Genomic DNA, 13,917 nt, shown 5'->3' with positions numbered 1-13,917 from the left:
GAGAAAAAAATCTTATTAACTGAATTAACTCCAAAGAAAGAATTTAACTCTGTCATGATTTACCCTTGGAGCTTGGCTGTGATCTTCGTTTCACTTTTAAATCTTCGATTAAACGAGCGTTCGGCCCATCGCCAAGTGACCTACTGAAACGAGTTTCAAGTACAATCAACTGCACTTAAACATAGGCATACAAAGCAGTAAACTAAAGTGTTATCAGCTAAAGTGATACTTAGAGAGCCGCAGAACGTTTTTCACCCGACAACTGATAAGAGTTGCGCAGTTGGCTTTAAAATAGCGAAGTTTTTAGGAGCTGTGACGCGCTCGCTAAGGCTATGCCAGCAGCAGATGTTCGCCAAGAATAGTTCATTAACTCTTGAGTTTCTGTGCTTTCACGGGCACGTTGCTATGCTGCGGCCAGATTCTCGGAAAATGGCTAATGAATGACTTGCCAATCACTGTTCAAATTGAAGGATAAGCTTTAAATCTGCTGACACAAAAACTAAATGTGTAAATTCATGAACCCCCTTCACCGCGCGACCGCTCAAGCTAACATTGTGTATTTTTATCATCAAGGTATAGCAGGAAGTTAGCTCACTAAGAAATATCGTAGTAAGAATACAAAGATTAAGCATCCCGTTATCTTTTGCTCAATAGCGTGACTCCATGAACAGCAAGATGGGTTTTACTGGAGCTATCTGGTGTCAGTGAAAAGTTTGCTCGCTATCTCTGTAGTAAACAAGCCAAGTGGGGATGCAAGTCAATGTCCATTTTAACGATCACTTGTGTGTTGTACATCTGACGCGGTCGGCTGCAATTCATAAATTCATGTGAAGGTAACAATCGGACATCGATTACTCGTGATGTAACACAGGGTCTATGTAAAGGAAAAGATTTGGTAAGTTTAATCACGTCAGTATCTGGAATATAATTAACAATAACTACAACATTAGACTATTTCCTCTGACAATTTAAAGTTCAATTGAAACATGTGTTCATTTTTTAAATCTATTAAGGAAAGAAGAAGAAAGTTGACCAAGCGTATTTCTATACAAACTTTTTTTATTAAGAATTTGAACGTGAAATAAGAGAAAAAATTTTCGACAGTGAAAACACGTGTCCACGCCTGCGTCAGCTGATCAGATGAATGTTGAACACCTGCTGCTGCAGCTGTCATGTGCACGGTGCACATGTGAACAATTTAACAGCTGTTCTTACCAAAAAGACATTGCTCTCCAGTAATTCTTGATTTTGCAACTTTTCGTACTGAAATATTATTCTTGTTTACCTCTCAGTAGAATCTAACTTATCAATGTCACTCTATTTCTTGAATCACCGCTTGACACGTAACTTACAATCAAATGTAGAATTTCCTTTGTTCTGGTAAATTTTTCCTGACTGTGTTCTTTCTCGGAATAAGGGACACGTGAATATTCACTTTTACGAGCATAAAAATAAAGTCAATAGGAAAATATGAATTTTCATCTCGTGATTAACATTTAATTCTAAATTACAGGCCGATGTTATGTGGATAACAAGCCAGGCTGAGCTTCCAATGCATAAATGGGCATCGAATCGGAACTGTTGGGACGAATTTTTGTACAAATTTTTGTAACGAATTTCCATAGCAGGTTTTCCGCGCATACGATTGTCAAATCGAAACTTATCTTGACCCAATTAATTATAAATAAAGCTATTTAACGACAAGATTCTCGTAGAAGCGTCGTAAAAGAAGTTTTTTGTTCCGCTTCGCTTTCATGTAGTGTGCTAAAACTTGAAGTTTGGCGCAATACGTGAAAACGAAGCGGACCAAAAAAATGAAACAACGCTCGTAGGAGTGTATTGTGAATAAATAGATACGTTTTTAATTTGGTCAAGATCGATTTCGATTTTAAAAACATATGAAAGGAAAACCTGCTAAAACGTTGCGTTTAGCGCGCTAATTAAAAACGATGTAGACGAAAAATTCTTATAACGCTCTCAGGTGCGCATTGCAACTAAATAGTTTTTTTATTTGCCCAAGATCAATTTTTATTTGGCTAACTTGCGAGACCGGCCGCAAGTTCGGCTTAAAATTGTCCGAGACGTCGAAACGAATTAAAAGAGACCTTTCTCATTTTACCGTTACAACTAATGTTATTCATAACTCGAACACTTCCAGTGTTTATCGAAAAAGTTAATAAACACTTCTGTCAACTTCTTGATTCGTTTTCAGAGAATCTTTATCATGCTCTCACATACATATCACTTAGAACTATCCAGCGTGAGCTTCCAGCAAAGACACGACGTTGAGCGCTAATGTCTACAACTTTTAAGTCTGTTAACGCGTCACCGAACAGCGTCTAGCGACCGCCGGCAACTCAATGCCGAACTCTCTACTGAATGAAGCGGTCGGTCAGCGCGGCAACGTGATGCAATAACTCCAAGTGGTGCATTCCTGAACAGTCTGTATGAATTAGATTATCTAAGATATTCGGTTAATATAGCTGCAGAATAAAAGTTACTACCTTTGTTCACACGGATATTTGATTTCGATGCACATATAAAGAATCGTGTAACGTAGCGTAATAAGATGGCAACAGTGTTTTTTCTAAATCAACATTTAAATCCTGCGCACTAACAAACGTATTAGTGCACTAACTAAAATTAGTCTCTGCTGCGCAAGCCGGTTGGTGCTCTAATCGTTGCGTAACGAAACAGGTACAGCGGTACACCGGAAACTGGACCGGGAACGTTCCTGTACATGACTGACTTCATTACGAATGAAATTACATCAGCAACGGCGCTGCATGACAACGAACAAGACACATTGTGTTCACCAGCGCTACGGAAGTGAAGAACGTAGAAATGATTAGACCAAGGTACATCGCAGCATTGAATCAAAATAACTGGCCAAATAGGACTATTCATTGGAAATGCACCCTAATGAACATACTAACAAATATAAACTAAAAACATTGTGCTTAAAAAATGGCCAAAAGGCCAGTTGCTAGATCTGTGAACAAGTCATGAAAAGTACGAGAATTACCTAGCTTATATTAGGTACATTTCCTTCTTCTGTTTTCTCTTTGAAGGAATTAATTTCAACCAAAAAATTTGAAAATATTCAAGTATGAAAGACACATAAATGGGAGCTAGGTTCACAATAAGAATAATTGAAGCGTCTGACGTGAACAATAATTATTTATTTAAACACAAACAAGCATTCAAAATATAAGTGAAAAATATCACAGGAAGCCTCTGTTGGTCAATTGCGAATTTCACCCAGAATTTGTACCGATCAGCTCCATGATTTTTCGGGTCGAAAAGTAATACTGAGAATCAATTTAACGCATTGTTTCGCCTGTTATGTCATCAATTATATTAGGAACAATTCCAATCATTCTTAAACTTTTACTGCTCGTGATCAAAGTCGGTTGGGCGTGATTTTTTTTAAAGCCAAATCCGACATTCGCGGATCTTGGTGCAAAATTGGAAATTCCATGGGAGTTATTTTCGTTCCCAGGGAAAAAGTTCCACAGATTTTTACCTTGTGTTCGTAATCGAAAATATTTGTATAAAATATAACTGACTAAAAATAAACTTTTTGTTGAAATTACTGGCGATGTGAACGACCGCATGCAAGGCAAGAGCCAACCAAAAAATATAAGTCACCCAAACTTCGACAAACCAAAGATATGATAGAAATTTACAGGAGCTCCCTATATTAATAAAATCGTCAATTCTGGAACGAAACGCATAAAATGTGTAAACCTGACTGATAAATACGGATACCCATCCATAAGGTTGCTTGAAAGTTCGCAATCGCTCCATAGTGTTGACTGCGTAATGCAGTATTAATATTGTACGCAGATTTGTTATGAGTCATCTTGAAATCTAGTGACTGCAGAAGTTAACAACAAGATTCTCGTGATGTTAGATGAGTAGGCGAGGTGTGCCGTGAGCAGGAGGTGCAGAATTAGTAACTTCGAGGCTCACAGGAGTGGTGAGTGAGGCAGGTGTTGAATGAACAGAAATTCTACCGTTCCGAACACGCATCGTCGTTGATGCACAACTGAAGCTGTCGTGAAGTTATAGTGGTGACCGAAAATGGGAAGGCCACTGTGACCAAATGCAGCGGTCGACTAAAATGCATTGTGAACGAAATAAAATGGTGCTCGGAAATTGGGACGTAAACCAACTGTAACCTAGTGCAATGTAGTGGTGAACGAAACGATGTGGCGCATAAAAATGGGAAGGTAGAACCAATGCAGCGTTCAATTTAAAAAAGCAGAGTTGAACGCACAGTAAAATGGAAAGGTACTAGTCGGAATACAGTGACAAACAACAATTTAGTGTTGAACGAAAGTAAGAAGCACAGAAAAATGGAAAGTTAAGGAGGCACTATAAGCGATCAATAGCCTTAGTCTAACGATTCATTCAACCACTACCAGGTCTCCAATCTTTTATCAAAACCTTCTTATCATCAGAAATGGATCAGTGCACACGTGTTGTTCGTTCGCTAGTAGTTGTTTTTGAACTGCTCTTTTGGTTTCGGTGGTGAGAAATGGTTTGGAATATAGATTTGGCTTTCCTTTGCCTCTTGAGCAACATTGTTTGCTCTCAAGTGGAAAAAATAACGGAAAAACGATGGTGGTCCAACTAGTGGTACAAATGAAAAAAAGTTTAAGAAAATGAAAAAGTCAAAAACATTAATAATATTTTCCTAGGTATTCGGAACTCAAGGAATTGTTTCGTCATGGTTTCTACTAAGTGACTGACGCAATGCTTGACAAAAATTGCTTCAAGCGATCGATCCCCTCCTTTAACCCGCTTGAATCCTCCAAATTTTCTATTCATAACCATCAAGCATAGCATCAAGCGTCAAAAGGATTCCTACACCGTCAATTACGCTTGAGTCAATCGATTGACTCAAACTTTTGATTAAAATGATTGACCGTATATTATAGAGACTTCTGTAACTCATATGCTGCGGTGAACAACTTTGCTGTAATGGGCCTTGCCCTCCATATGCAGCCTGCTTCTTATATTATATGGACCATATACCATACATGCAGCCTGCTTGGTATATCGCGTTATACATGAAGTCTTCTTGGTATATCGCGTTATACATTCAGTCTGCTTGGTATATCGCGTTATACATGCAGCCTGCTTCTTATATGGCGTTATACATGCAGCATGCTTGGTATATCGCGTTATAACATAACATAACATATTGATCTCGGCGCTGAAGTGTAGGCCTGATGTGACCTGTCGCCGATTCTTTTCCTTTTCGTGCCTTGTTCACAGATCAAAAATCGTGTCATTTGACCGGATCTTTTCATGACTGACGATAGTTTGAAGTAGCTACTAGACTTCCACCGGGTTCGATATGGTGCTAGACATTTCAAATCTGAACATATTTTTTTCCCATAGCTTTATCTAGTCTGTTCCTGAATGCGTTCATACTTGGAGCGCCAACGATGTCATCGGGTAGGCTGTTCCACAGGTCGGTGATTCGAAGCGAGAAGAAATTTTGTCGCGTGAAGAAGTTGCATCGCAGTTTTTTTAGCTTATAGCCGTGGCCCCTGGTGTTGGTTCTTGTTTCAAATTCTAGTAATCCTTCGAGGACCTTGTAAAGACCATGAGCTAGTATACTTGGAAGCAGCCTGCTTGGTATATCGCGTTATACATGCAGCCAGTTTAATATATCGCGTTATACATGATTTCTTCTTGTTATATCGCGTTATACATGCAGCCTGCTTGATATATCGCGTTATACATGAAGTCTTCTTGGTATATCGCGTTGTACATGCAGCCAGCTTAATATATCGCGTTATACATGAAGTCTTATTGGTATATCGCGTTGTACATGCAATCTGCTTGGTATATCGCGTTATACATGCAGTCTACTTGGTATATAGCGTTATACATGCAGCCTGCTTGTTATGTCGCGTTATACATGCAGCCTGATTTACAAGCCTCGCTTTTCATGCAGGCTGCACGACACATCGCGCGAGAAATGCAGCCTGTTTGCGATGAAAAATAAAATTCGTCGAAAATCGTATAAAAAATATGCGCTGGATATGGTATCTTATTATCAACCTGTGCTGGACACCGTGTCTTATAGGTATTAGTAGGGGTAGATTTTTAGCGCTTCAGATCAGCTTCGCCTATTTCGCGCCGAAGGTAAAATATTCGGTTTTGCAGGGTTAGGTTTCTTCGTTGGTTTTTAGGCTCCCTGCCTGATCCATCTGGTCTTGGGGTAGGCTTCTCGGGAACGCAGCCGTGGGCAACAAAATTGACTCGTAAGCAGGCCCTGGGCCCAACGCCAAACATCAGCATGCAATAGCTACACATAGCCTCAGATCAATGAGCTGTGGGTAACTCCGGCTAACAGTAAATCCGCTTTGCACAACACAGCCACTGCTTCACAGAGCCGGAGCCCAACTGGCCGGAGCGCAACAGGTCGTACCGCAACGGGCGGCGCAGGTTAGGTTAGGTTACGTTACGTTAGGAGTAGCTGTTGCGGTAGGGTCTGTTGTGCTCCGGCCAGTTGAGCTCCGGCCTGTATGCGCTCCTGCCTGTGACTGAACGGCACTGTTGTGGTGGGCGCTTTGTATCAAAAGCCGTGAAGATGCCCGGCTGCGTTACGCTCGGGAAGGTATATGAATCGCACTGCGGACTTGGGCTATGCTGACCTCTAGCTATCCACCCGGCTTCTCTATTTCTGAGGCGCGCCTATGGAGTTTTGTCAAGGGTGTGGGTCTTTTCTGAGCTATGTCATGGTGCTGTGCTGGATCTCCAGCAGCAGGTTACACTCGATTAGATATTGTCCAAGGTTATCAGTTCTAAAGATGCTTCGCAGAACTTCCTTCAGCATCCTAGACAGTATTTCGTCTGGACTGAGAGCAGCAGTTTTGGGGTAGTGTAGTATTGCCGAGTACCGCTGTGGCTCGGGCATTTCGCCATAATACGCAAGACCGTCATGGGTACCAAACAATCATTGCAATGCGGCATTGGGCGGCATTTGACCAGGTAGCTGTGAGTTAGGCGCGTATTATGGCCAATCCTCAGTCCGCACAGTGCTACCTCCATCTTCCGGGATTTCTGGTATGATGAACTCCACGCTTGTACACAGTCCTTAGTTGTTCTTAGTTTGTTCCTTCTCACATTCAGCCACTGTTCTTGTCAGATATGGCGGATACTTGCCATGATGATAGGGTAGTGATCCCGGCAAGGGACCTGCTCGCTATGGATCGCTTGGTCTGAAGAGGCGGCGTTTACCGCCGCCTTCTCCGCCCTTGCGTTGCCTCGCAACCCCATATGTCCGGGCACCCAGCAGACGCTTACCGCTCTCCCTGCCCCGCCAGGCGCACCAGCCCGGCTAGGAATTCCTTGACGATGGGGTGTTTGTGTTATAAACTCTTATAGCTTGTACCACACTTTTGGAGTATATAAACCCTATAAATATGGTGAAGTCGTTTCTGGGCAATTCATCTATAAGGTTAAGGGCACAGCTGACACCGAGGAGCTAAGCGGTGCAGATTGTTGAGCTTGAACCGAGTCGTCTTGACACCGTTGCTGTGTCGGTCGTAGCTGCACATCCCACTGCGCTGTTCGTCTAAAGGCCCGTTCACACTAGGGGCAACACACGAGAATCAAGTGCCTCAAAGCGCATGCAGAGGCGCTTTGCAGCCTCTGCATGCGCTTCTTGACCGATTGACGAGGTAGCGATTGACAGGGGCCATGCCTCATGCAACACCAGCGCGGCACTTAGTAAATAGCTATTAAAGAATTCATATCACTTGTATGCTTAAATCGCAAATGAACTAAGAATTTAAATTAAATTAAAAATTTAAATCAAATTAAAAATCTAAATTAATTAATTACAGAAATTCAATTCGTTCTATGGTTTCAATGTATTAATTTGTGACTTCTGATTCTAGATTCTACGAACTGACGACGGAGCTGGTCTCCGAAACGTTTTCTATAAAGATATGAATTTTTGTGGACTATTCTTTGCTTTTAAATTCTTAGTTAGTAACTTAGTAGATAGCTGTCTGTGGTCTAGTAAGGTTGATTGTGTACGCTGGTCCGGCACACCAAAAGTCGACTAACACCACTCGTTTGGAGTCACTCTCTAGAAGAGAGCCTAATTGATCTTTATAGAGAAAATGAATGGCTATGGAGTATTCGGTCAAAGGAGTTCAGAAATCGAAATGCAAATGATGTACGTTATTTTTACATGTGTTTAGTTTATGTGATTTTAGCAACTTCTGACAATTTATGCATTACTGTTTAGCGATTTCAAAGGATGATATAATATCGGTACGAATATTGGAACTTTTTATTTAAGAATAGACTATATTTTTTATAAACTGTATCTTTTTTAATGTGCTAGTTCTCTAATTATGATGCCTATGCTAAATTCTCGTTTACAACTGGCATAGTGCGAAGAATGACGGACCGCAGCCACCCGAGAACAATGGCCCACAGCTCAAATTCGGTTACATCCATCCTCATTGACGTCTAGGTGGCAACTGGTGTTTCAATTCTTTCAAAGCGCGCGATCTTAAACTACAGAGTACAAAAGTAGTGTGAACGGTTGTGCGCGGTGAGGCACTGCAGCAAACGACTCAAAGCGCATGTCGTTGCCACTAGTGTAAACGGGCCTTTAGAGACGTCAGTGTAAATATGTGTAGAATTTGCATGCTTTGTAGATGCATGGTTGAGAAGGAGATTTCTTATCTCGGTAGGGTGTGTCCTTTGCTTTAGTGGGTAGTTTTGGTCCGGGCAGAATGTGTTGATGGGGATGCGCCATGTATACAGGGGCATCCACAAACGTGACTGTTATGACTTCTAGTTTATGAGCCTGTGTTGTTGCAAGAAGTGTTTCATAGTTTTCGAATGACGGGATATTGCACGGGAAAATGTTTGGTCGGTCTTCAGTTATAACGCTGCGCCATGTTGTGGATTGAGGTAATTGCTTGAGGCGGGCTATCATCTGTAGTGTGAGCTGTATTCGGCGGAGATAGAGTGGGGGTTCGCCGCTCGCTGCATAGAGGCTAATAGTGGGGGATGTTCTAAATGCTCCGGTGCATGTCCTGATTGGGACCGGGTCGTCCCAATCCTGCGTTGTGGACCGGGTCGAGTAAAGAAAGGGTTTGTTTTATTGCGTGTTGGTATATGAAGTAACCGTAGTCCATCTTTGTTCTAATAATGGCTCTATAGAGGTGAAGCAGTGTCAGCCTGTCCGATCTCCACGACTGTTAGGTCAGGTTCTTCATGAGGTTCATCCTGTGGAGGCAGCTGCCCTTCAAAGCCCGCTGGCGGAGCCCCCAAGAGAGCCTGCAGTTCCATGTCATGCCAAGGAATTTAGCTACGGGGGATACGGTAATTTGAATGCCATGTAAAAACAATGGAGGGTATTATTCCTGAGAGCGGTTTCGTTCAAGTGCATGGCCACGGTTTTCTCGCTTCAAAAGAAAAAGCCGCGGGCCATGGTCCACTGACTGGCTCGGTTTATGGCGGTCTGAAAGTCTTGGCGGTTAGGTAGTGGGATGACGCATAGATCATAAAATCGTCGACGTATAGAGAGGACTGTACGTTAGGAGGAATGCTGGAGCTGGGAGCTTATAGCCATCAAGATGAGCGTGCAGCTAATCGCGCTTCCCTGCGGCACTCCCAGGTTCTGGACGCATAGAGGTGAGAGCGAAGCCCCCACCCTCACTCAGACAGATCGGTAGCGAGAAATTCTCGGATATACGGGGCCAGGTTACCTTTAATCCCGGCTTGATGGCTGAACTGCAGTATTTCGTGTCGCCACGTTGTATCGTAAGCCTTCTGCATGTCAAAAAATACACAAATGGGGTGCTTTCCTTCAGTTTGGCTTTTCATGATATGGTTTTGGAGTTGGACAGTGCTTCTAAACAACCCGTGCTGGACATAGCTTCTTATGAACAACGGTTCAATTCACTCCTACAGTGTGAAATAGGTATAAAACACTCTTCATTTGGCGTTTAGAGTTAGTGAGCTTACATTAAAACGTATGTCGTAGAGTGACGTTTATTGCCACTTCGAGGAGCGCACGGACATTCCCTTGGATTTCCTTCGGCCCATGTCTGGCTGTTGGTGCCGTACAAAATGTAGTATCTTCTAAATACGGGGATTATAGCCAAATAAAACTGAAAATTTGATGAAATTCCATGCGATGGCTGAATAAATTATTTCCTATTAAATCTTCATTAAAACAAACGGCAACAGTATTAATACGTAATTTCAGAAGGCTCGTTCTCGTCACCGATGAACAAAACGAGCATAGTAAATAATTCAGTTACGTACTGATTGACAGGTCTGTGGCTCAGACTACGCATGTATGGAGACTGGACAATTGTGCTCTACCTGCAACAAATTCAGGAGATAATGAGAGATATCAATGCACTAATTATTGCACTTAGCCAATACAGAAAGTGAGCAACGAAAAAAGATTAATTGCAGTATGAACGCTAGTTCAAAGTCTAGAACAAACGATGGTGTTTCTGATTGAAGATTAAATCAGCGCAACAAACGAAGAACGGAAAGGAATGCAAGAAGAAGAGGTACTCAAGTCAAGTCACTTTGAACTCCGGTTGCTCTCAATCCCAGCAAGTCAAGTGGATCTAACGTCTCCTATCTCAGAGTACTCGTGCACAGCTCAATTCGAATTTCTTAATTAATTAGCTCAAATACATCGATCACATTATCCGAACGCAAAAAGAGGATATTCCGAACGATTCAACTGGTTTTGATAAAGTTCAATTCAGAAAATAATTGTTTTAATCAAAATCAAACTACATTTTGAGATGACAATTTTTAGACATCATGATTTTTTAAACTATGTACAAATATGCAGCAGAAAACGAGAAAAATAATAAACGGTTTCTTAGTCCTTGCCTGGGAACTAAGTAGCCTACAATTAGTATTGATTTACTATCACATCCACTTTAAATAGTATAAACATTTTAACGTGCAGGGTAAACGTCACTTTCCTGAGCTAACATACTGAGACACTGCAGAAATGTAGCAGTGAAAGTAAGAAGCTTTTGAACGAGTGGATACAGTTGACGAATTTGAGTGACCTGCATTGGAATATGAAAGTATTCTATACATATCATGTTATTGAACAATAGCCAAAATGTTCTATTTAAGGCTTGAAAGCACAGAATTTATTGATTTAAAAACAAAAATACTCAAGCAAACATTGTTAACAAATCACACAAAGAAATACGTATAGCAACGTTCATTACAACTAAGGTGTAAACAATTATGACTTATTTTATTCATAATGAGCAATATACGAAAAAATATGAACACAACTTTGCAGCAGCACATGCAAGTCGACACAGGCGCCAATTCGACCGTGGCCGTCTCAGGAGTTGGGGGGAGCTGCGTTCAGGAATGCGAAGTCTCCCTTTGAGCAGCGGTTGGCAAAGTGACCTTGTTGACCGCACTGCAAACAGTAGAAAATTTATGTAGCATAATGTAAATTTGGATTGTTTCAATTGCAAAACAATTGTCTCGCTAATCACGATCGGACAATTTCCAGTACAGAGCTCAAGAATTTTAAAGATTATGATGCATTTTGTTTCATGTTCTGATGGCTATTGACCATACCTTGTAGCAGACTATCTTCTCCACTCTCTGCGAGTATGAGCTCAGATAATTACGATTGCGAAGGGCGCTGTTCATCTGTTGCAGAGAAAAAACGTCAAAGTTGTAAATTCTAGTAAGACCTTTAGAAATTATTGAAAAACGTTTCAATTATTGCAATGCACAGACAAAATATCAGAAGTGGCGGTCAGTAGAGCTTCTGAATGCATTGAATTCATTCAAACAAACACTGTGGTGATCATGCCTTATGCAGAACAAAGTTGCAATAGAAAAAGTAATGCTCTACTCACGTTGTAGGACTCTTTGAGCTGAGGATTTGCCTTGAAACAATGGCTAGCTCGATGGCCCGTCTCGCCACAGAAGTTGCAAGTGAGAGCAGAGCTGCTGCGCTGCGTGGTGTTCTTGTCTTCTTGTGGCTTTGGCAACTCAAAGCGGGGACTGAAATAGATGATGGCAGTCAATATATGTCAATACCAAAGTAATGCATCCATTAACTCCAAATTAAAAATCTAGCATGCATCGCATAACAATTAAAGACAACTGTGCTACAGTATAAGAAGTATAACCTGATCAATGTGGAATTTATTGCCAGACAAAATTACAGCAAATATCACAAAGCATGAGAAGTCTATTCCTGCTTTAACCATCCAATATTTATCTGCTGCACAGAGAAATAAAACACATTAATGTTAGGGCATACGTACTGCATATGTTTGCATTCGGGTCCTTCTGGACAGAAACCAGCAAAGTAGTTCATGCAGAGAACTCGTCTAACATGGCGGTTGCGACATAGAGGACCAAGACGACAGAAGCCTCTATCATACCATGGGCAATCTTTCATGCGGGAATCAGGACTGATATGCAAGAACGGGCATTCCTTGTTGTGGCACGCATCTGCAATTACAAAAATCTCTTTAAAGCATTAACCTCTTTAGTGCTTTGAAAACTTAGACAGCACCTATTTAAAAAACATTAAAAATTTTTTTGGTTGATATGTCACTGTATACTTGGTACAGTAAGTACTTGGCTCGCAAAACAATATTTTAGTATACATACAGTATATGTAGGTCGAGAATGGACTGTATAATCAAATTACTTATTTCTTTTTATCAAACAATAAACTATAAAAACAAGTAAAATTGTGAAATTAAAATATAAATATAAAAGTAAATAAAAAACTTACTGAAGCGTGAGTAGAAGTAACACTCGGGCATCTTGGTCATGTCATATTCATGCAAGAATTCACACTGATCTCCTTTCTTGCAGAGACCCCGCAGCCAGTGCTTGCACACAACTGTGCGGTCACCTCTTACATGACGGAATGGGCATGACGCTCCTTTAGCACAAGCTCCTCTAGTGTGAAATGAACATACTGAGTATGTTGACTCTGAAAAATAAATTAAAAATAATTAATTAATTCAATGAGCATGAAATATTTCTTCAGAATTTTTTTTCCAATTCAATTTCTATCTGAATTCATGAAAACAAGAGGAGATTTGAATTATTATATTAAATTGATAATATAAATAATTATTCAAAATGTAAACCATCAGCAATAAACAACACTTACTATCCATGCCAGGAAAAGGTAGCAGCTGAGCACCTGTTTGTTCCTCAAGTTGTCTTTCAATGTCAAAAATGACATCATCAACATTTGCAATAATTACTTCCATCTTGAATTTGAAATACTAGTGAGAGAAAAGAAAACTTTTTGAACTAAAATACATTACACAGACTGGTAGATATGGTCAACCAAGCAATATTATTTATAAATTTCAAGTATATTACCATACTAGAATAATCAGGCATTGTACTAAAAAGGTGGACACATAAGAACCATGTTAATATATGGTATTGTCAATTCACTATTTAAATAGATATATATTCAAATTTGATACATCAAATTTACTGAGGATGATTTACATCAAAATTTACATTTAATACATAAAATTTGAATATTAAACAAATTCATGAGTCTAGAAAAAAACTGATTGCTTCACCCCTAAGCATTAAGCAATCCTATTGACAATAATAATTAGTTTGATTGTTTTCATTATAAGCACATGGTCCATTTTTTGATCATACAAAATAAAATCATATCTTATGATGATATCTATTATCAATGATCTGGAATGCAGATGACAACTAAGGAGTTGTGCTAAATCCGTTCAAGAGATAAGTTTAAAAAAATTAGTAACTGGACATCTTCATAGGGTGTTCACCATGCTGCAGTTCAGTGGGTATTTTCCCAACTAACAAATTACTGCAGTATGTCTTCCCTGAGGAATA

The 13,917-nt window shown here is 40.3% G+C and overlaps 1 protein-coding gene across 1 annotated transcript; it reads right to left on the bottom strand.

Moving 5' to 3' along the window:
* Positions 1-10,776: 10,776 nt before the first annotated feature.
* Positions 10,777-13,513, bottom strand: LOC108672265 (cleavage and polyadenylation specificity factor subunit 4). The gene is made up of 6 exons (XM_018159910.2): positions 13,199-13,513; positions 12,812-13,015; positions 12,333-12,522; positions 11,919-12,066; positions 11,632-11,706; positions 10,777-11,467 (listed from the first exon to the last, which is right to left on the bottom strand). Exons 1-6 carry the CDS (start codon positions 13,299-13,301, stop codon positions 11,387-11,389), a joined length of 801 nt encoding a protein of 266 aa, XP_018015399.1. The 5' UTR covers positions 13,302-13,513; the 3' UTR covers positions 10,777-11,386.
* Positions 13,514-13,917: the final 404 nt, after the last annotated feature.

Source organism: Hyalella azteca, unplaced genomic scaffold, assembly GCF_000764305.2.
Source record: "Hyalella azteca isolate HAZT.00-mixed unplaced genomic scaffold, Hazt_2.0.2 contig1749, whole genome shotgun sequence".
Classification (NCBI taxonomy): Eukaryota; Metazoa; Arthropoda; class Malacostraca; order Amphipoda; family Hyalellidae; genus Hyalella; species Hyalella azteca.
The sequence above is the reverse complement of the archived record's forward strand: the minus strand, read 5'-3'. Positions and strand labels throughout refer to the sequence as shown.

Excerpts from the sequence above, each read along its gene's own strand:
- LOC108672265 (XM_018159910.2), bottom strand. The coding sequence starts at position 13,301 with ATGGAAGTAATTATTGCAAATGTTGATGATGTCATTTTTGACATTGAA. Across the intron at positions 13,016-13,198 it reads ACCTTTTCCTGGCATGGATA|AGTCAACATACTCAGTATGT; the intron begins GTAAGTGTTGTT and ends TTTATTTTTCAG. Across the intron at positions 12,067-12,332 it reads CCCGAATGCAAACATATGCA|TCCCCGCTTTGAGTTGCCAA; the intron begins GTACGTATGCCC and ends CATCTATTTCAG.